The sequence below is a fragment of the Populus trichocarpa genome, chromosome 16 (genome assembly GCF_000002775.5).
Source record: "Populus trichocarpa isolate Nisqually-1 chromosome 16, P.trichocarpa_v4.1, whole genome shotgun sequence".
NCBI classification, from domain to species: domain Eukaryota; kingdom Viridiplantae; phylum Streptophyta; class Magnoliopsida; order Malpighiales; family Salicaceae; genus Populus; species Populus trichocarpa.
Window position 1 is genome coordinate 13,496,687 of NC_037300.2, and position 24,823 is coordinate 13,521,509.

The following is a 24,823-nucleotide window of genomic DNA, read 5'->3' on the forward strand; positions in this document are numbered from 1 at the left end:
TCCTATATGCATATCTACCAAATGGACATGTAAATGTAGTCTTTTCTTGATCCTCAGGATTAATAACAATTTGATTGTATCCACTATATCCATCAAGAAAGCAATAAAAAGACTTACCTGCTAGGCGTTCAAGCATTTGATCCATGAATGGTAATGGGAAATGATCTTTGCGTGTAGAAAGATTGAGCTTTCTGTAATCAACACACATTCTCCATCCACTCGAGATGCGAGTAGGAATGAGCTCATCATTTTTGTTTTTCACCAACGTGATTCCGGTCTTTTTGGGCACCACGTGGATTGGTGCGACCCATTTACTGTCAGTGATGGGGTAAATGACTCTTGCATCTAACAGTTTTAAAATTTCAGCTTTCACTACCTCCATCATAGGCGGGTTCAACCTCTTTTGCATTTCCCTTGTTGGTTTTGCGTTGTCCTCCAGTAGTATGTGATGCATACATATTGAGGGACTAATGCCCTTGATGTCGGCTAAAGTCCATCCAATGGCCGTCTTGTGATCACACAACAACTTCACAAGTTTTTCCTCTTGCATACTTGTCAAACCTTTTGCTATGATAACGGAAGTGTATTGTTGTCGCCAATGAATACATATTTCAAATTATCGGGCAACGGTTTTAATTCTAACTCGGGGGCCTGTAAAATAGATGGCAAAAGCTTTTTATGTGAGAGTACTAAATCAACAAAGACATTACCATGAGGAACGGTTTGCGAAGCTTGTAAGGCCAGTACTGATTCGTGCACGTTTTGGGGAACACACACGTGCCTCTCCATATTTTCTATCTTGGTGAAATCATAGCCATAGCTCAAAGTTATGCTTAATCCGTCTTCACAATCAAAATCACAAACTTGCTGCACACACTTATCAATTTGGTCATAGCATGTGATAGAGTAAACATTGCTATAAGGATATTTCATTGCATCATGAAAATTGAATTCAATTTTTTCATCTCCTACCTCCATAGACAAGGTATCCTTACCACAATCAATCTTTGCGTTGGCGGTTTTCAAGAATGGTCTCCCAAACAATATAGGAGTGCTGGTTGATGAATCACAAGAATCATGTTCCATATCAAGAATATAAAAATCACATGGAATAACCAAACTATCAATCTTGACTAGGACATCTTCTATCACACCAAGTGGGTAAACAAAACTACGATCCGCAAGTTGTATTACAATGCTAGTTGTATTCAAAGGCTCAAGACTAAGAGAATCATAAACATGTTTGGGCATAACACTAATGGATGCACCTAAATCGCATAAAGCTCTTTTAAAACTAGCATTACCAATAACACATGGGATAGTAAACGCACCTGGGTCTTTTTGTTTCAAAGGCAGATTCTTTTGAACAATGGCAGATACAACTTCACCCATACTTACCGTTTCATGACCTTTCAGTTTGAAAGCTCTCTTGGTAGTACACAACTCCTTCAAGAATTTTGCATAATTGGGAATTTGCTTGATAGCATCAAGCAAAGGAATGTTGAGTTCCACTTTCTTGAAAACCTCTAAAATCTCTTTTTCTTTGTCTTCTTTCTTTGACCTAGAAGAACTCACAGGAAAGGGTGGAATTGTTTTAAAACTGGAATTAATTGAGTGAGGAGTTACCTTTGGAGTGTTGGTCTTTATTTCAGTTTGTGGAGGAGGAGGATGTTCCTTCTTTGTACACAATTCAGTTTCTATCTCTTCTTCTTCCTCCATCTCAATTTGTTTCAACCTTTTCTCTTCAAGTTCTTTCCCACTTCACAACATGATTGCACTAACATTCTCTTTTGGATTTAATGCTTGGGAGGGTAACTTTCCATTCATTTGTGCTTCCAATTTCCCTACACTTGAAGCTACTTGCCCCATTTGCTTTTCCAAGTTGTGAATACTTGACCTTGTTTCCTGTTGAAAAGACATGACATTTTGTTGCAAGGTAACAGTATTAGAAGCCAAATTTTTCATCATCTCACGAAGATCATCATTGGATGATGACCCCATAACATTGGAGTTTGTGAATGGAGGGGGTTGTCTTGCTTGATAATTTTGTTGGGGCTGAAATCCATGGGGATGGAACTGTCGGCCTTGATTGCCTTGTTGGGATGGGTTGCCATAGCGTAAGTTGGGATGATCTCTCCATCCGGGATTGTACGTGTTGGAAAAGGGATCATATTTACGCTGGGGCTGTCCGTTGAATGCTCCATCAATTGCATGAGCTTGTTCAATGTAATCTTCTTGCATTGTTGGGCACATATCCGAAGCATGTCCTTGTAAGGAGCATATGCTACAAACTTTCACCTGCTGCACATTTCCACAAGCCAAAGAACGCACAAGAGAAGTAAGATCATTAACTTTATTTTCAAGGTTAGAAATACTTACCTCATTTACTCGTTTATTGGAGAAGTCTCCACGAGTGCCAAATTGTTTTGAGTTGGCTGCCATGTTTGAGATCAATTGGCGTGCAGCCTCAGGTGTCTTATCCACCAATGCGCCTCCACTTGCAGCATCAATGATACTACGGTCAGTAGGCATCAATCCTTCATAGAAATATTGAATGAGCAGCTGATCGGGTATTTGATGATGAGGACATTGAATGCAGAGTTGCTCAAATCTTTCCCAATATTCGGAGAGTGTCTCTCCATGAGATTGCCGAATCCCACATATTTCTTTCCTTATGTTGGCAACTCGAGATGCTGGGAAATACTTCTCAAGGAAAATCTTCTTCATAGCATTCCAAGTTCCAATAGATCCTGGGAGAATAGAGAAAAGCCATGCCTTTGCTGCCCCCTGCCCCCTTCAAAGAGAAAGGGAAAGCTTTCAACTTAACTTGTTCTTCATCAACTCCATTCGGTTTCATGCCAACACAAACCATATGGAACTCCTTGAGATGAGTATGAGGATCTTCTTCTGCAAGACCATTAAATGTTGGTAACAAATGTATAAAACCAGATTTGAGCTCAAAGTTTACATTATTGTAATGTTTATGCACAATGGTTGATTTTCCACGTTAGGAGCAGCAAGCTCTTTGAGTGTTTGTTGTCGTGCAATAGTCATGGTGTTGAGGCGAGCTTCCTTTCTTAACCTGCGTAAAGTGCTTTCTATTTCAAGATCAACCTACACTTGAATTTGATTAGTAGAACGGGTCACAGGCATAAATTTCTAAGAAAACTCAAAAGAAAATAACCACACAAGAGATCGAAAACAATGCAAATTGTACGAAAATCCTACGGTAGAAAACTAAAACTGCCTAAAAACACTAGAAAACAACGGACTTTGGCCTCAATAGGGTGGGGCTAGTGATAATCACTAGTCCTGTTCAGAACGTCGTTTCCCTTCAGGAAATAAAAGGCCGATACCTAATTCCACCAAAAATTATTTTTTGAACAGTACCGCTGCCGCAAGTGAACAATATCGTCGCAAGCAAAAATTATGTTTCTCTTTTTTTTTTTCTTTTTTTTTGAATCACAGCAAATAAAAATAACAGTACAAGCACAAATCTTGGTCGCAAGCAAACATCCACCAACGGAAATTAGAACCGATCCTTGAAACGAAAATTGCAGTTTATGTTCTGAAATTTTATCTTTTCTTAACGTTGATTAATTAACGGATCCGCCGTATAACTAATCCTAACCAACAAACAATCAAAGTGTCCGCACTAATGATTCAATTTAATGGTAGCTTTAAGAACTAGATAATTTCATCAAGATTAACATACAAGTTGTCCGCAGCTTGTGTCACTTTGTTCAAATGTTCTCCCTAAGTTCAATAACGTAGTTCCGCCATAATTATTAAGCTTAGTTGCTTCACAAGTTCATATATCACAACTCCGGTTTTGATATTAAACTTAGCAATAAATTGTTCACAACAATAACTTAGGGTCCGCTCTAGCAATCATCAACAACAATCATAGGAAATATGCATAGGAAAACAATCATACTCATTCATAACATAAACTGAAAATAAAAGGAAGAATAAATCTCACGGTTCTTGAAATCCGAAGGTTTGTTGTGTCCTTGCAACCAAGAAAAGAGCTTAGCCTTGCATAACTATTGAACAACTACTTCTAAAGAATGAAAAGAGCATGATTTTTGGGTTTGTAGAGAAGAGAATTTGTGTTTATTCTCTGCTGGCTCCTACCTCCTTCTGCTCTCCCTCTTTTCTGCTTCTGCTGCCTCCTTCTCTCTTTCTTTTTATATGCTAAGAAACCCTAGTCTCAATTTTACAAAATAGTCCTTCCTTGAGTTGGCAGTTTACATTTAAGTACTTCAATAACTATTTTTCCTAAAAGGAGAAATAGCCTTGCATGAAATCTTCAAGCTCTGACTTAGAGGAGCTAAATTGCTGATATAAAAACTTGGATGTCGGTTTAGATGCTTCGGAATGTAATTTGGACTTGTTTCTTCACGAAACCTGTTTGCTGGCAGAATTCAGATGTCATCTTTGAAAACTCATATCTCCCTCATATGACATCTTTTTTGGTTGCAATTTGAAGCGTTTATAGGTCTTTAAGTCAGGAATCCACGCAAATTGAGTTTGCATTAATTGGACTTCTGTAACTCCAGATATTAAATTTTGAATGGCCAAAGGTCAACACTAGCAGAATGCGAGATTTGACTTTGCAGGATGTGATTTCCATGATCTTTCTCTTTTTATTTTTCTTGAATTACATTTCCAGAAAGGTATGGATGTTAGCTTTTTAGTGCCACTGGAATCACTTCATTTCGATCTCTAGAACTCACGCTCTGCACAAAACATTGACTGAACATCAAATCTGCCAATTACCTCCAATTTACTCCCTTTTGCATCTTTCATCCAAAAATGCCTTCAAAACATAAAACAAAGAATATCAAGGCATTTTATATATAAAACATGGACAAAACATTAGGTAGATGTGGGTGAAACTATCGAATAATATGGTTACAACAACATACCTAAGGAACTATGAGGCAACTAACCTATAGAAGAAGAAGCAGACATTGCTTGTGGCTGCAAGGAGAGAAATTTTTGAAATTGCTCAGCCAAAGTATTGGGATCAGTAATAGAGCCTGGGAAGCTACTGTTGCAGTATTATGGTGTGGTGGTTTATAACCCTGAGGTGGTCTATGAACATTAGATTGTGACTGACTGCCAGACTTCCAAGCTTGATTCTGGTGTCTCAACTTAGGACACTGAGCCTTCCAATGACCTTTCTGCTTACAGAAACTACACTCATCGAAGCCAACCCTTGTGTAAGGCTTGTTCTGATAATTAGAGAATGGCTTAGAAGGTACTGCTAGTACAAAAGGATTTGAAGCAAAAAGAATTCCCTTTTCAGAATAAGACTGAAGACGTATTTCTTCAGCCAATAACTCACTGACAACAGAGTCAACAGAAGGTAGTGGAGAATGATGCAGAATTGAACCTCTAAATCCTTCGAAGTCACTGTGAAGTGTTGTTAAAAACTATATCAATCGTTGTTGCTCTCTACGCTTAATATAAGCACCACATGCCTTTAATTCTACCGATTCTGTAAGAGCCAATTGATCCCAAAGATCTGTTATAGTAGAATAAAACTCTTGAATACTCATATTTTTCTGATGAAGAGCTTGTATGTCATTCTCTAATTGATACTGTTTTGCAAAATTTGATTGCGTGAATAACCTTTGCAGATGATTCCAAACCTCTTTTGTTGTCTCATACTTCGCCAACTGCGTACCTATCGAATGCTCAACAGAATTGTTGATCCAAGTAATGATCTTTGCATTATTTGCTTCCTATGTATCTATCAAAACAACATCCCCCTCCTCAATATTCTTAGGTATCATATAAGTTCCACTAACATACCTCCACATCTTCTTACCCTTCAGAAAATTTCGCATTAAAAGCTCCAATATCAACAATCACAGAGAACCAGAATGCAAAAGCAGCGGAAAACAAAATACCAAATTGCAGAAACTGAACAGAGATTGCAGAAACTGAACAGATATCTTCTCAAAATTATACGATTACTCCAAAACACAAAACAAATTTGCAAAAAATGAACGCAAATACCGAATTGCAAAAGTTGAAGGGAAGACAAAATACCAAAATAATTGCAGAAACTGACGAAATATCAAATTTTGCAGAAGCGGAAGACAAAATCTCACTCCAAAAAATTTTTGGGCTCTGCCCCAAACCCCGAAGTTGTGTTCGGGATTAAGCCTCGTCCCATAAAACCAGTTCTGATACCATGTTAAAATAATTAAGATCAAACACAAAAAGGAGGCTAGAATTCTGAATAAACTGTATATTATGAGTGCTTAGGCTTAACCTAAATACAAATAAAGTATATATAGGTTAAACTGAAAGTACTATTCTACCCTTAGTAAATAAATACTACATAAATATTATTTAACAGTGGTAATAGGCCCACAGTACCCTGTTGAACTCGCCGTCAACAGTGATTTTAAGGTGTCTGACATTAATGGCATCCTCATCTTCCAGGTCAAAAGTAAACTATTAAGCCCCCATGATTGTCGTTTTCTGAAAGATGCAGCCGGTAACACCCTTGTCAATCTCAGGCATAAGGTATGTTTAATTGCTCTCTGTCATTTGTTCTCTTCTTTTTCAATCTAACCATCACAACAACGATAAGAGTCAATCCGATATCAATTTCTTACCGCCTGTTTAATTTATCATTTTCTCCGGATAAGGACCATGCATGGGAGGTGGGAGGCTTTTAGAGGAGAAAGCAAGGAGGAGAAAGACTTGCTTTTCACAACCAAGATAGCAAGGAGGCTTTTAGTGGCTCTTGTGGTGGTGATTCTCAACTACATCAATGCGTATGCGAGAGGAAAAGATTATGGGGACGCGGTCACTACAATATTTGATACTTTTATCAATTGAAATGTTCCGTCGGTGTAAGACGCACACTCTGTCTTTAAATATACCGGTAGAATAATTCCATCTGTATTTCCTGCGGTAACTCACCAATGAAAAAGTTATGTCGGTGAATGTGGCATAGACAGTAAATATTTTACAACTCTCTATGAAATACCGGCGGTCTTTGGCCGTCGGTATAGATGTTGGTGATAGTGGCATATGCAGTAAATATGTTTTAACTCTCCGTAAAATACCAACGGACTATGTAAGTCTGGAAATTCATCGGTTGTGATTTAAAAAAATTAAAAAATTTATTTAGAATAAATTATATTTATTAATAGCAAAAAAAAACCAATTATGCAAATAAAATTGTATGAAACATTAAAAATATAAAAATAAAGTTAAATAATATTCATCCAAATATTCATTACAAATTTAATGTGTTTCCAAAAAAATAAATTAAACTAGAACAATAGCGGAGCTGGAGGAGGAGGTTGGTTGTTCTCGGGACCACACGGCCAAAAACGAAGCGCACATGTATCCCTCATCTGTGATCTAATGTCCATGACCATTTGGCGGAGTTGTTCATAATCCATCGAGAGTCACTCGTATTGTTGTTTCAAGGCCATGAACTCCTTAGACTGGGAGCTTGATACTAACTAGCAGCTCCCAACGGTTGAGACACTACGGGCCGCCCGCAAGTTCTCAGCCGTAGTGTTGGAGAGCCCGCACACCCGATTTTTATCGAGTCCCTCAGACGATCCTACCTCCATCCACAAATCTGGATTGAAATCCGGATGGGTCGAAGGATCATCCTCATATCTCTCTCTCAATCAGCAATTATAGGTCTCCTGAAAATTAAAAAGAAATCATCATATTCAATTCAAGAAAATAATAACTTACAAAATAAAATGATTGAACGAACATACCACGAAGTGTTGAGCTTGATTGTCCACGAATTGTTGCACCCCCTTTTGGCAGTCTTCACTTCGCATATGCATCTCTATAAACGGCTCCATTGGGCTCGGCTCATGTCCAAGAGACGTAGCGTGTAAGAAAAAATATGTTACAAGTTAAATATATTTATAAGTAGCAACAAATTAATTAACGATATATTTCATTTAAATTAATCTTATCATCTGCTTCGCATGTGCACTGAACGAAATGGAGTCGCTGGTGTGCGTGGTCACCAAACCATAAATTTGCCGGTTCTAGTTGTCAGCACCGGTCGGCATCAGACTGTAAGCGTCGTGTGAACCGCTCAGATGTCACGTGCTCAATATATTGCGATCATATATCCCCCAGGATGTATGGTGGATTGAAATCCCTCCAAACCACCACGTCATTTCAGCCTTGTAGATCGTTATCTCTCGCATATTTTTTGGCTTTTTTGTGTGTCATACAAAAAATCACGCAACCTACTACCATAATGACAAATTAAATTTTAAAACAAAAAATTATAAAACAAAAAATTGTATTGTTTTTTATGTTACCTAGTTGCCGCATGATTCTCCCACACCCTCTTCGCAACATTATCATGCGCGCTATCCTACTCGAACTTGTGTTGTGTATAAATAATTTATTTAAAATAAAAATAGTACGAGATATAAAATTATAAAATAATTTGTTAAAAATAAGTTGGAAATTAGAAGTTAACACCTACCTGAAATCTTCAAAACCATGCATCGATATAAGGTCTCCAATCAGGATGTTTGGAAAGCTGACTCCATTGAAATAATGGAATCTCCATCAATGATTTAAACGCCGATGTTATTACTCGGGCGGTCTCAATGTTTGTGAACCTGAAAATAAATAAAAATAATAAAATATTAATTAGTTGTTCATAAATTATGTTACAAGTATAAAAAAAAACTAAAACCAAAACAAACTTACATTGAAAAGTCGTCCTTCCAATGTGCCTGGTACTTGCGGGTGAATTGACCCCGCTGTGAAGGCACATCGCCTCTGCGCTGTGAAGGCACATCGCTTCTGCGCTGGAATAGGTAGCATCGCGAGTAGGCGCAGCTGCCTCTTTTTGATCGCCACCTAAGGATAAGTCATAATCGCTGCTAGAAGAACTAGCTGCAACCATATGCTGACGACGTGTTGTTGATTTTATTTTACGCATTTACACAAATTTATACAAATAATTACATAATTAAATTCGATTATTTAAAACAAATTCGGCAGCACCTTCCATATACTGGAGACTACCCAAAGTTTTCAAACCTGCAAATATTGACAAAAGCCACAAACCAATTGACTCCATTGAAAAATCTTATATATAACCTAACATCTATACAAATTTAGCAATAAAATAAAGCAAAAAAATAACATTTAATTTTATATATTCAACTAACATCTATAGAAATTCATCAATAATAATTAAAATTAATGGAAATAATCAAGCACATATCAAGTAATAATAGAGTAAAATTGAGATAAAATAATTAAATTTAATCCTATATTTTCAATTACTATTTACAAGGTAAATTCAAGAATAACAATTAAAATTCAACAAGATAATCAATTATTATGGCAGCAAAAACAATAAAATAGGCAACAAATTTTTTTTAAAAAAAACTATAGGCTTTAGGAATGAAAAATGCTTACATTAATAGTGTGTTTATTTCTAGACTTTATCTACACACAATACAAAAAAACAAAACAAAAATATATTGTTAATAAAACATATAAAATATAAAAAAATAAAATCATTACATATATTGAACCACAATACATACCTTTTAATTTGTTGAAGATGAAAATACAACCACAAATAGAGATGAAAGGATAAAAAAAAATAGAGAGATTTAGAGATTGAAAGCTGAAGAAACGAAGAAGAGGAAAAATAAACTGAAAGGGCGGTCGCTGGGATTTATATTGCATTTTTATCGATGACATATTTAAATAATACTATTTTTAATTATTCTGTCGGTGAATTTTCAAATGTACATCGGTAAATTTTGAATTTCGCACTAAAATTTTTAAATGACCCTCAAGAATTTTCATAGTCTGTCGGTATATACATGCGGTGAGAGAGCCATTAATGCCCGCGCTTTGGAATTTTCACAGTCCGTTAGTGAGTCCGTCGGTATGTGTCAATTGTACCAACATAGAACTCTAACAGTCACGCCTTTGTAACATACCGAAGGAAGGTATCCATTTGTATAGACGTTGGTGATTGTGGCAAATGTAGTAAATATTTTGCAACGCTCGGTAAACTACCGACGGACTTTGTTTCTTCTATATGGACGTCGGCGATTGTGGCAAATGCATTAAATATTTTGCAACTATCTATAAAATACCGACGGACTTTGTTCGTCTGTATGGACGACGATGATTGTGGCAAATACAGTAACTCTCTATAAAATATTGACAGACAGTATCCATCTGTATGGACATCGGTGATGGCGCACTGTGCATAACAGATTATGTTTGTATTGCCTATTTATCCTCTTGCAAACGCTTAAATTGCAAACTTCCAGCACAGCACAATAACAACAGTGAACAATTATAAAATAAATATTTCATGTAATAAAATATCATCCATAATATTACATTACAAAAAATGCTTTACACTTTCGTGTTCTAAAAGTTAGTTAGAATTTTCTTCTTCTTCGTCGTCAATTGAATCGTCATCAGCTCCATTGCACTCTTCAATGTGGATATCATCATCATCTTCATCGATATTTGCTTGTTCGCTAGAGCTCAGAACAACATTCAACTCCTCTGCGTCAACATCAACAAGACTATCATCGAAAACATGAAAATTTGAATTTTCTTCTAAGTCAATCAAAGGAACAACTCGATATGGTTCAACCAACTCACTAACTTGAAAGACTTCATCTCTCACACTTGTGTCTTCGTTCTCATTCTGAACAACCTCGACACGACCCCTGGGTTTTGTTTTTAAAATGGATAACCAAACAACTCTTGATCGGTCCTTTCTAAAGGAAGGGGTGTATGTGTAATAAACTTGTTGGCATTACTTTGTGAAAACAAAGACATCGTTTATGTTGCGGAGTCTAGCTTTTGAGTTGATTTTAACCAGACCATAGTAAGGATCTACTCTGATTTCTTTATCAGTGGTGTCATACCAATAGCATTTAAATAAAAACACTATATTCTGCTCACTATGATATTGCAATTCAACGACCTCTTCTAATTTACCATAGTAGTCAACTTCAAACTCACTACAAGTCGATCCCTTAACACAAACATCGTTGTTGTATGTTTTTTTTTCCATACTTGTATTCTTCAGTTTGAAACACATATCCATTGACAAAATACATGTTATAGCACTTAAATTTTCTTTTAAGGCCCAGGCTTAGTAAAGACAATGAAATAGTAACACTCTCTTCCATTTGATAAACCTTAGTATATCAAGTACAACAATAATCAATAAATGAGAATTATGCATTCCTCCATATTAACCAACCTTGATATGTTCAAGGCATGTCCATCGGGAAAACGCAGACTCTGAAGCCATTTGTAGACTAGTAGCAACCTTGCAAGAGATAATGAGTTTGTGGTAGTACTTACATGTGTTCTGAACCACGTGGCAAATTGTTTATCTTGTAATTGAAAGATTTGGGATTCGGTCAGCTGTGAGTTATTAGACAGTAAATATTGTCGATGTTGCCTACAAGGTTGCTCCAAATTATATGAGTTTATGATATTATAATATATAAATAGTACATCCTTGACAAAGTTTAAGTAGTACATATACTTACTGAATAAAAGGTCTCAGCTCATCATAGTTAAATAGAACATAATTGTGTGTTTGTCTGAACTCTATTTCAGACAAATATCTTCCCCCTTTAACATCTTCAGGTGTGGGTTGTCCAGGATTGGAGAATATTGACAACTTCCAACTAAAAGGCACTTAACCACCATCATCATGTCATGGAATGCGGTTGATTCTCGTTCTCAAATAAGATTCAAAATAGTATGAGATAAATGTTGAGATCTCGTCAGTAATATAGGCATCACATATCGATGCCTCAACATGCGTCATATTCTTAACCTTTTTTTTCTTAAGATTGAATAAGTACCTGCATGGAATTAAACGAAAAATTCCAATTAAGAAAAAAAATGAAAATACTTTTAATTATGAATTACATTGAAACTGTAATATCTAACCTCTCGAATGGATACATACATCTATACTGGACCGGTCCTTCAAATTTTGCCTCATACGATAAATTTATTGGTAGATGCTTCATCGAGTCAAAAAATGATGGAGGGAATATCATCTCAAGTTTGCATATTGTCTCGATGATATTCGTTTCAAGCCTCTCAATGTGATCAACATTCAACTTGCTGGAGCATATATCTCTAAAAAAATGACTAATCTCCGTGAGTACATCTCATATCCCTTTTTGCAACAAATCACGATAAGCTAATGGTATGAGTGTTTGCATAAACACATGGCAGTCATAACTCTTCATTCCATTCAATCTGCATTCCTCCATATTAACCAACCTTGATATGTTCGAGGCATGTCCATCGGGAAAACGCAGACTCTTAAGCCATTTGTAGACTAGTAGTTGTGCATTTCAACTCTGCTAACAAAGAAATCATTTATGTTCTTTCTGTACCTGTGATTCGTTGGCAAGAAACAACGGTGGCAGTAAAAAAAAAAGCTTTACCTCTGTTTGTTAGTGTAAATGCCTTGTCGTTTTCCATGCAGTATTGATATGCTAGTTTTTCATGCTTGCTCTAACCAGAAACCATTCCATAAGCTGAGAAATCATTGATAGTCCACATCAAAGCCGTCCTCATAACAAAATTTTGTTTCCTCGATATATCATAAGTCAAAGCTCTAAAGGATCACAACTGCGTCAACTCATCAATCAACGGTCGAAGACAAACATCTATATTTCAGCCTGGACTGCTCTGACCTGGTATGACCATAGATAAAAAAACATGAACTCCAGCCTCATACACATCCCTGGTGGCAAGTTATAAACCATAAGTATGATTGTCCAACAAGAATAAGGAGCAGTAAATGACCGGAATAGGTTGAATCCGTCTGTACATAACCTAAAACGCACCTTCCTTGATTCAGCTGAAAAATGAGGATGCACATTGCTAAAGTGTTTCCATGCTTCACCATCAAAAGGATGCACCATCACTCCATCAACCGTATTATGTGATTGGTGTCATGTCATGTGCTCAGCAGTCCTTATTGACATGAATAACCTCTGCAATCTAGGTGTGATTGGAAGTATCTAAGTTTTTTATATGTTATGAAAGTCTTTCTCATGCTAGTTCTGGGTTTGTAACGGGAATGCCCACATGTCATGCACTCGGTCAGCTCAGCATTTTCAAGGTAGTAAATCATACAAAAGTTAGGGCACATGTCAATTTTCTAGTATCCTAAACCGAGGAGTTTCATCATAGACTTAGCAGCATAGAAGTTCTCTTTCAGCTTGTTCCCTTCAGGTAAAATGCTTCTTGCCCATTCAATAATTTTGTCATAACCGGCCCCACTCAACCCGTGATCTGACTTGATGGTGAACACCTGTGCTACAACTAATAATTTACTGTGGTTCCTAAAACATCCCATAATGGTTCGTAGAATTTTTCAACATATCAAAAAAACCATGTTGCATCTGCATTAGGTTCTTCTTCTATGATTGGACATTGACTGACATTATCTTGATTCATTCTCATTGCATCCATAACCATATTCCTGTAAGGATTACTGTTCTCATTTACAACACCATGCACGTTGTTAGCACTAGAAGTTGACCCAACCACCCTTTCTACCATGCTCTCATTAGGAACAAATAGTTCTCCGTGTGCATACCAACACATGTAATCCTCTATGAACCATTTGTTTAGAAGATGCATTGCTACAACATCTGGATGCAGATATTTTTTAGTTTTATACTTCCTGCATTGACACCTAATACCGCCTCCAGTAAAATTTCTTGGAATAGATGTTGCGAATTAATAAAACCCTGAACCCCATTACAATAATTCATCCTTTGCAATCCTTGGGTTGAGTCTCGATACATCCATGAACGATCATTCATGACTTCTATCGAACCTCTATAAAATTATGATGACAACATGTATTAATTAACTATGTTAAGTAAATAAATTTGCAAAAATATTGGTTTGCCTCGACATTATCTAACAAACTAAAAAAAGACTTCTTTTAAATATTCATTATCAATTATCAACATCCACAAATTTATACATATAAATTTACGGAAATTACAACTCCGCAATACAATTGGTAAAAATTAAAATGAACCTATTAAACAACTATTATTTGTTTCATCATAACACATCTAATTCGGTAATTCAACAAAGTTTCAACAATTTACAAACAAATACAATTTTGCAAAATCTAAAACAAACCATAACAACTACAAAATTATACATTCATACTACAAGTTTGCTTAAGAAATAACAATAAAACATGTACAGACACTAATAAAATACATATACTAAAAAAAACAATAAAAAATTATAAACTTGACATTTAAATGTTAAAATTAAAAAAGATAGATTTACTTACAAAAAATGATAAAATCCATAATAAATCAGAACACGAATGTTGTGACCATAAAAGTATAAGAAGATGACTTGTGTTAAGAAGAGGGGGATATTTTTTTTTTTTTTGTGGGGGTGGTTGTTTGCAGTTTGGGAGGGGAGAGTTGGGATGGGGAAGAAGATGGAGAAACAGGGGAGGAAAGGGTCGACAACGTGGTGATATATTAGCTTTTACCAATGGAATCACCGACGGACACATTCTGTCGGTATATCCGTTTGTAATCCGTCGGTAATTCTGACAGTGAATGGGTCACGTCACTGTATGAAGATCCCGATTTAAATCCCTCGGTCATTCCGTCGGTAAAATCGCCTGCAAAAATTTCCACGTCATCATACTGCTTTTTTAAAAAAAATTCTATATGTTCCATCTGTAATTCGGTCGGTATATACCGACAACATAATTTCGTCAGTTTAGAGCGACAGAAGTACAGACTGAATAGAATCTGTCGGTAATTATTACCGACATAATTATTTCGTCGATAATTCCGTTGGTTTTACCCGAAGTTCTGGTAGTGGGTGCAAACCGTGTTCTCTTAAAATGTGAATTTTTGTTTTTGCTTAAAATGAAATTTTTTTAATATTTTCAGATTGTTTTAATGTGCTGATATCAAAAATAATTTTTTAAAAATAAAAAAATTTTATTTTGATGTATTTCTAAGTGAGAAATACTTTAAATCGCTACCTCTACCACAATTCCAAACACATAAAATACAACTGTTGTAGTGGTTCTTCAATTAATGCAGATCGCAATGGCAAAGACTGAATATAATTTTGTTTTTGTTTTATTATGAGTGAAGTTCTTTAATTGCTCTTTCATTGTAAAATTAAATGCAATGCATATTTTATTGGTTTTCCTTAATGTAAAAATGTTTGCGAGTAAAATACATTATTTTGTTTTAAGTTTTATAATGTGTTAATTTTGAATTCTGATCGAACTTTAAAACTAATAGATATTTTGGAATAAATGATCATTCAATAAACTTAGTTGAATAACTTCAAGTAAAATTTGTTTGGAGTATTTATTTGCAAGAGGATAAATGAATTGGATCATCTAATTTTCAGGGATGAAAAACTCAATAATAGCTTAATTATTTTAAAATGAAATCTTTATTTTTATTATTATTTTTTAGAGAGACAACTTTGTAAATAGGAAAAGAGAGACTTGTTAACAAGGAATTCATATTAATACACGGGCTTTAAAGTTAAATAGAACGAAACAACAGTCCCTCAACTTGTAAGTTTTTTCACTTTAACCCTTAAATCGTTTAATTAGCATTGTAATCTACCTAATAAATTTAGTTTTTAACCCTTGAATCCAACGGATCTTCCTGAAGTATTACATGCTAATAGATAAGAGAATTGTAATCGAAGAAATAAATTAAAGATAAACAAAACTTTTATAAAAAGATTAAGAATAAAAATTAAAAATAAAAAAAATATGAATTAAAATTGAAATTAAAAAAAAAAACTGACCTTTACTTTTTAGTGACGACCATGAGTGACAAATTGTTTGTCTTCGCTGTCAAGTGCCATATCAAGAGGAAATATATGTAGCTGTCTCTCATGTATTGGCGCGGTGTAAGCATGTGCAAGTATTTTTTTTAATTAAAAAATCATTAATTCAATATTAAAAGATTAAAATGCCCTCTACTAATCTGGAATTAAAAAAAAAAAACTATGTAAAGGGATGAAATTGCCTCTGCACACATGCCTTATTTGTTTATGATTGAAAGGGCAAAACTATCTTTTTAATGTGTTCTAAAAAAATAAACAAAAATATTTTTTGTTAATAGTTTTAAATTTTTTTTACTTTGAGGGTAAATTAATCATTTTATTATTTTTAAAAAGCAAAAAGACACATACACCCCTTACAATTCTTTAATGACTAGTCAACCGATGGAAATGACTGTATTATCCCCTAACATCAAGTCACCTCATTTTTCTTTAAAGAGCAAAATCTTAATGTTACTATACCAATGAATAGTTTTTTTTGTGTTTGAGTGACGTTTTTAATATTAATTATTTTGAAAGTAAATAGGTCGGTTGCCTTGTTTGGAACTAGAGACATTGGCTGCTAAATAGAAAAACCCATCTCCTTGGTCAGGTCAACATGGAAAAGGGATAGCTTAATAATTAATTAACACAATATTGCAACGGGAAGCTGTCCACTGCAACTGGAAGTGGATCAGACACGGTTTGCAATTTACTGTCATTGTCTTTCTTTATCCAAGTGGTGAAACGGAAAAGGGATCAGATGAGACACGGTTCACCGTTTTGAAATGCAAAAGTTGCTCCAAGTTGCCTTATTTACGAATAAAACAGTGTTGCCATTGTTGATTTGCTTCTCGAAATGATTTACAGATGAGACACGGTTCACCATTTTTTATATTCATAGCTAACATTATGAAATGCAAAAGATATATATGGTTATATTTTATATTCATAGCTAACATTATGAAATGCGAAAGATATATATGGTTATATTTTATATTCATAGCTAACATTATGAAATGCAAAAGATGCTCCAAGTTGCATCATTTACGAATAAATTAAATTGTGTTGCCATTGTTGACTGTATTTTTTTATTTAAAGACACGACATGCCATATAGGCTACCTAGATGTCATGTCAGCGCGATGTTGTGGGCTTGTGACATGTTTGTGTGTTATCGTGGATTTGTGGGGAAAAAAATTATATGAAGAAAAACTGTTGTAATCCACAATGTTTTCAAGGAAAAAACTACAAAGCTAAATTCTTAACAAGATTAATATTTAAAAAATAAAATGAACAAATAAAATTTTAGAAAAAATCATAACAAAAAAAACGAAAGGAAAAAAAAACCATGCACAAAAACACTGTAGCAATCTATAGTGTTTCATGAGGAAATATACAGTTGTAATTCTCAACCAGCTCAATATTAAAAATAATAAACTCGATAAAGACAATTTTGAAAAAAATCATAAAAAAAATCATGTGGGGGAACATTGTAGCAATCCAGAATGTTTTAAAGAAAAAAACTACGAATCTAAATTCTCTACCAGCTCAATATGAAAAAAATAAAATCGATAAAAACAATTCTAGAAAAAAAAGCAAAAACAATCATAAGAAAATTAAAAAAAAAAAAACTATGTGGGGAAACATTGTTGACATTGTAGCAATCAACAGTGTTTTAAAAAAAAAACAACAAAGCTAAATTTTTAACCAGCTCCATATTAAAAAAATAAAATCAACAAAAAAAATTCTCAAAAAAAAACACAAAAAAATTAAAAAAAGAAGAAGACAATTTTGGAAAAAAATGAAAAAAAACTTGTGGGGAAAGTTAAAACTGAATTCTCAACCAGCTCAATATTAAAAAAACAATTCGACAAAGATAATTTTAGAAAAAAAACATGTGGGGAAACACTGTAACAAAACAAAAATCATGTGGGGAAACATTGTAACAATCAACAGTGTTTTAAAGAAAAACACTACGAAGCAAAATCGACAAAGGCCATTTTAAAAAAAAAATTCATAGAAAAGAAAGAAAAAAAGCTATGTAGGGAAACATTGTAGTAATTCATAATGTTTTAAAGAAAAAAACTACAGAACTAAATTTTCAAACAGTTCAATATTAAAAAAAATTGACAAAGATAATTTTGAAAAAAAAAACACAAAAACAAAAAGAATAAAAAAACAAAAAATAAAAGAAGACAATTTTGGGAAAAAAAATATGTAAAGCCCAAAAAAAGAGAAAAAAAAACCAAAACAAATGTGGGGGAAAAAAAGGAAAATAACAAAAAAAGAAGAAATAAAAAAAAAAAACATGTAGGGTGGGAAACTCTACAGTACTTTCCCACGCCGGGGAAGTGGGGGGAGGTGACAAGTGGATATATGTTTATATTTTATATTCATAGCTCATATTATGAAATGCAAAAGATGCTCTGCCACATAGGCTAACTAGATGGCCTGCAAAGTAATGCCACGGGCTTGTGGTATATTTGTGTGTTATCGTAAATTTATATAAAAAAAATTATATGGAGAAAAACTGTTGCAATACATAATATTTTCAAGGAAAAAACTACAAAATTAAATTTTTAACTAGATTAATATTTAAAAAATAAAATGAACAAAGAAAATTTTGAAAAAAATCATAACAAAAAAAAAACGAAAGGAAAAAAACTATGCAGGGAAACACTGTAGCAATCTATAGTATTTCATGAAGAAATCTACAGTTGTAATTCTCAACTAGCTCAATATTAAAAACAATAAACTTGATAAAGACAATTTTGAAAAAAATCATGTGGGGGAACATTGTAGCAATCCACAGTGTTTTAAAAAAGAAAACCACGAAGCTAAATTCTCAACCAACTCAATATGAAAAAAATAAAATCGACAAAGACAATTCTGGAAGAAAAACAAAAAAATCATAATAAAAAAAAACCATGTGGGGAAACAATGTAGCAATCGACAGTGTTTTAAAGAAAAAAAACTACAAAGCTAAATTTTCAACTGACTCAATATTAAAAAACAAATTCGATAAAGATAATTTTGGAAAAAAAACATGTGGGAAAACACTGTAGCAAAACAAAAACTATGTGGGGAAATATTATAACAATCCACAATGTTTTAAAGAAAAAAACTACGAAGTAAAATCGACAAAAATCATTTTGAAAAAAAAAAGAAGAAAAAAATTCATAAAAAAAAAGCCATGTAGGGAAATATTGTAATAATCCATAATGTTTTAAAGAAAAAAAACTACAGAACTAAATTTTTAACCAATTCAATATTAAAAAAAATTGACAAAGATAATTTTGAAAAAAAAACAAAAACAAAAAAGAATAGAGAAAACAAAAAATAAAAGAAGACAATCTTGGGGGGAAAAATGTAAAACCCAAAAAAATGGAAAAAAAAAAACCAAAACAAATGTGGGAAAAAAAAGGAAAAAAACAAAAAAAAATACAAAACAAAAATAATGAACAAACAAAAAACACAAAACAAAATAATAATAATAAAAAAAAAAAAGCATGTTGCGTGGGGAAAGCTCCACTACTTTCCCCGCGACTTTTAGAATATCAGTTAATTGGCACTATAAAATACGTCCACTATTCCTCCCAAAAACTACTATAACCATCATCAAGACTTGCTTAATGTAGAAATTTAGCTATTTTTCTTTCTGTTTATTTCTTCGAGTAATATTTTGTTTCTGTGATTATGGCTACTGGGCAAGCACCAGGCAACCCCATTCCAGCTATGAGAACATACCCGCCGGTGGAGCATCCAGTGGTGGTAATAGGGCCACAGTACCTGGCACAGTACCCTGTTGACCTCGGCGTCAACAGTGATTTTAAGGTGTCTGACATTAATGGCACCCTCATCTTCCAGGTCAAGAGTAAACTATTAAGCCTACGTCGTCGTTTTCTGAAAGATGCAGCCGGAAACACCCTTGTCAATCTCAGGCATAAGGTATGTTTAATTGCTCTTTGTCTTTTGTTCTCTTCTTTTTCAATCTAACCATCACAACAACGATAAGAGTCAATCCGATATCAATTTCTTACCGCGTGTTTAATTTATCATTTTCTCCAGATAAGGACCATGCATGGGAGGTGGGAGGCTTTTAGAGGAGAAAGCAAGGAGCAGAGTGATTTGATTTTCACAGCCAAGAAATCAAAGCTGTTCCAATTCAAGACTGAGTTAGACGTATTCTTGGGTAATAACAAAGGAGAGGTCCCTGATTTCAAGGTCAAAGAAGGCAACAGCGAGAGTTCCTGCTCTATACTTCTTGGAGATTCCAATACCATGCTTGCACAAGTAACATTAACAAAACTTATTTCTGAAATATATCAATATTGAATAAATTTAACCAACATCATCTTCTCATATAGAACTATATGTCTGTGGCTGAAGCTGTCGTAGAAATACCCCAGATTTCATTAAATCATTTACTTTAAAACCAATTATTGTTTTAATCAAGAAAGTTTTCTTCATAATATCTCATGCCAGTACTATTTTTCTTATTATGTGAACGCAAGTGCATGGAAGACACACTCTCGCGATTATGCCTAATGTTGATTATGCCTTCATAGTGGCTCTTGTGGTGGTGATTCTCAACGGGAACAATGCGGATGATCATGGGGACGCGGCCATTACTGGCCTTAACGTTCTTAACGGTGTTATCGAAGGACTTGGTTCGTAGGCGTAAAAAACACACTCCATAGGTCAAAGTCACCAACAGAAACTGTTTGTCGGCATTTAGATAGTTGGAGCTGCACGAGACAGAGTTGCCGGTGTGCGTGGTCACCAAATCATGAATTTGTCGGTTCTGGTTGTCGGCACTAGACTGTAAGCGTCATGTGAACCGCTCAAACGTCACGTGCTCAATATATTGTGGCCATATATCCCTCGGGATGTATGGTGGTTTGAAATCCCTCCAAACCATCACGTCATTCAACCTTGTACACCGTTATTTCTCGCATATTTTTTGGCTTTTTTTGTATGTCATACCAAAAATCATGCAACCTACTTCCATAGTGACAAATTAAATTTTAAAACAAAAAATTATATTATTTTCGATGTTACCTATATGCCGCGTGATTCTCTCACACCTTCTTCGCAACATTGTCATGCGCGCTATCCCACTCGAACTTGTGTTGTGTATAAGTAATTTATTTAAAATAAAAATAGTACGAGATATAAAATTATAAAAATAATTTATTAAAGATAAGCTGGTAATTAGAAGTTGACACCTACCTGTAATCTTCGAAACCATGTATCGATATAAGGTCTTCAATCAGGATGTTTGGAAAGCTGGCTCCATTGAAATAATAGAATCTCCATCAATGATGTTATTACTCGGACGGTCTCAATGTTTGTGAACCTAAAAATAAATAAAAATAATAAAATATTAATTACTTGTTCATAAATTATGTTATAAGTATAAAAAAAAAAAAACTAAAACCAAAACAAACTTACATTGAAATGTTGTCCTTCCTATGTGCCTGAATAAACTTACATTAATTACTTGTTCATAAATTATGTTCAATATTAATATACTTCTTGGAGATTCCAATACCATGCTTGCACAGGTAACATTAACAAAACTTATTTATGAAATATGTCAATATTGAATAAATTTAACCAACATCATCTTCTCATGTAGAACTACATGTCTGTGGCTGAGGCTGTCGTAGAAATTCCGGTCCCAGATTTCATTACATCATTTACATTAAAACCGATTATTGTTTTAATCAAGAAAGTTGCTTCATAATTAATATCTCATGCCAGTATTTTTCTTATTATGTGAACGCAGGTGCATGGAAGACACACTCTCGCGATTATGCCTAATGTTGATTATGCCTTCATAGTGGCTCACCAGGTGGTGATTCTCGACGAGATCAATGCGGATGATTATGGGGATGCGGCCATTAACAGTTTTATCGATGGATTTCACTACCAGAAATTCGCTTAATATCAACGGCATTACCGACGGCATACTTCTGTCGGTAATTTGAGGACACAATTACCGATGGAATTTTTTCCGTCCGTCATTCTGCCGGTATTTACAGACGGACACATTTGGTCAGTATTTACCAACGAAATGACGGACGAAATATTCAGAATTAAAAAAAAGGGTGGTTCGCTGACGTGAAGGTTTTTGTGGGTGATTTTACCGACGGAATCATCGAGGGATTCAAAACGTCAGCTCCGTACGGTGACGTGATCGATTCACCGTTTAAAATGCCGACGGAATCATCGAGGGATTCAAACCGAAATCTCCATACAATGATGTGCCTTGTTTACCGTTAGAATAGCCGACGGACTCACAGACGGAATAATTCCCTCGGTAAGTCCGTCGGCAAAAGTTAATATATGCCCACTCTGCCGACCCTCTCCTCCCCTATTTCTCCTTCTTTTTCCCCATCACAACTCTCCCCTACCACAAACAACCAGCACCCCTCCCAAACAATAAAAACAATTCTCCCTCTTCTCAGCACAATAAGTCATATTTCTTGAAATTTTGTGGTCACAGCATCCGTGTTCTGATTTACTGACCGATTTTATTAGTTTTTGTAAGTAATTCTATCTTTTTAAATTTTAACATTTAAATGTCAATTTTATTGTTTTTTTTTAGTATATGTATTTTGTTAGTATATGTACATGTTTTATTGTTATTTCTCAAACAAACTTGTAGTATATGAATGTATAATTTTTACTTGTTATGGTTTGTTTTAGATTTTGTAAAATTGTATTTGTTTGTAAATTGTTGAAACTTTATTGAATTACTGAATTACATATGTTGTTTTGAAATAATTAATAGCTTGTTTAACGGGTCCGTTTTAATTTTTATCAATGGTATTGCGGAGTTGTAATTTCCGTAAATTTATATGTATTAATTTGTATGGACGTTGATAATTGATAATGAATATTTAATATTTATGAGAAGTTGTTATTGGTTTGTTGGATAATCTCGAGATAAACCAATATTTTTGCAAATTTATTTACCTAACATAATTAATGAATACATGTTGTCATCATAATTTTATAGAGGTTCGATAGAAGTTGTTGCACCCAACATCGCGGCGGCCCTAAAATTTCTACCGGGAAAGAATAGATTTCTGGCATCTAATTCTTTTAGGGAAAAATGTCTTATTTAAGGAGTCGCCACCTAGTATTATGGTCACTAGGAACCCTAACTGGTCAACAGAGATCCTATGGTTCGGGACTGATTACGCAAAAGAGAAGATATTATCACCACTTAAACATTCTGCCTGAGGCAGACTGCATTGTTGATTTTGTCTTAAATTGCTAAACGTTTATTAGTTTATGCTATGATAATTTGCTTATAATATTTCTGACTTTGGCGCCAGTGAATATTCAACTACAGATAATTCCAACTCTAGCGTTAGTAAATATTACGTAGCTATAAAATACATTTAGATCAATATTTTTTATTCCCGACTCTAACGCTAGTGAATAAACAAATAAAATAAATTCATTTTATTACGCATTCACATATTTTTTATTTTTTTATGTAGCTAAGTAAAAACAAAAAAAAAATTAGTATTTTTATTCCTGACTCTGGCGTCAGTGAATAAACCAATAAAATAAATTTTATTTTTTTATGCATGCACATATTTTTTATTTTTCTAGCTGAATAAAAATAAAATACAATGAAAAAATATTATAAATTTAAACCAGTATTTTTATTCCTGACTCTGGCGTTAGTGAATAAACCAATAAATTTATATTATTTTTATTCATGCATACACATTTTTTATTTTTTTTCTTTTTCTTTTTTTTCTTTTTTTATTTATTATTTTATTTTTTGGGGTTGGGCCTAGCTTAGCCCACATGGGCTGGGCTAGACCCAGCCAGCCCGGCCTGGTCACTGGCCCAAGCCAATGACCCGGCTGGGCCAAAGCACGCATGAACTAGCTTCATGCGTTCATGGCACTGTGGGAAGGTAATTAATTACCTTCGCACAGTGCTAAATGCACTGAAGTTTTCGAAAAAAACGAAGAGAAAGAGAAAGCTTACCTTGCTGCAGGCTGCTTCGCCGGAGTGTTAGGAAACTGGAATTCCTCCTTCTACCTCTGCTTTCCTGCCCTCTGTTTCTTCTTCTCTCGTATGTGAATTGTTTTTGCTTGTGCTCTGTTTTTCAAACCCTCTCTACTCTCTCTCGGCCTGTTTCCTCTCTCGTTTTTCTTAGGTCGGTATTGGTGAGGGTAAATTTATTTCTGGTATGGGAGTTCTGGAGATAAACCTGAGAGTTCCTCTGGTTTCTTTGTGTTTCTTTTCTGTCCGGTTTTTTTCGTCTCTCTCTCTCTCTAACCAAAACCTCTGTTTTTCGGTGCTCATCTGTTTATATAGAGCGCAGCAAGTTGGTAATGGGCGGTATGCTGAGGGTCGACAACCATTAAGGTGCCCATAACTGAAGCCAATGGACGATTACTGCTGCAACGTTTCTCAGCTTTTACTATTGAAAACCGTCTCTGGTTTAAAGAATAAGAAGATGAACATCGTCCTTTCGAACAACGCCATTTGGAGATAAAAGGTGGCCATTTTATGTTTTGACCCGTGCGGTTTTGAAAGTCTTGTAATTAAGCCCCTGGTTTAAACTGTAATTGGCCCCCTACATTTTCACGCCATTTTCAATTTAGTCCTTGGATTTTAATTTTGCAATTTTGACCCCAAACTTTAATATTTCTTCAATTATGTCCCTGAATAAGTTAATTCCAAGCTCAATTAAGTCTAAAACTTGTCGATTCTCCAATTAAACCCTTGATTGGATTAATTAAATTAATTCCAAGCTTAATTAAGTCTCAAAACGTATCAATTCTCCAATTAAACCCTTGAGTAAATTAATTCCAAGCTTAATTAAGTCTCAAAACTTATCAATTCTCCAATTAAACCCTTGATTGGATTAATTAAATTAA

At 34.4% G+C, this 24,823-nt stretch overlaps 1 protein-coding gene across 17 annotated transcripts in view; it reads left to right on the forward strand.

Moving 5' to 3' along the window:
• Nucleotides 1-24,823, forward strand: part of LOC7460419 (protein LURP-one-related 15) — a 118,723-nt gene that overhangs the window by 43,564 nt on the left and 50,336 nt on the right. For 3 of the 17 annotated variants that reach the window (XM_052447937.1, XM_024587588.2, XM_024587589.2), the window contains exon 1: nucleotides 19,566-19,694. The exons of 3 other annotated variants lie outside the window; for them this stretch is intronic. In XM_052447937.1, coding sequence (XP_052303897.1) covers nucleotides 19,602-19,694 — 93 coding nt within the window. In that variant the 5' untranslated portion in view covers nucleotides 19,566-19,601. Of the gene's footprint in view, nucleotides 1-19,544; nucleotides 19,854-19,973; nucleotides 20,199-21,472; nucleotides 21,556-24,823 lie in introns of those variants that run through there. 11 more of the 17 variants (XM_052447935.1, XM_052447936.1, XM_052447941.1 and 8 more) reach the window with 8 other exon arrangements.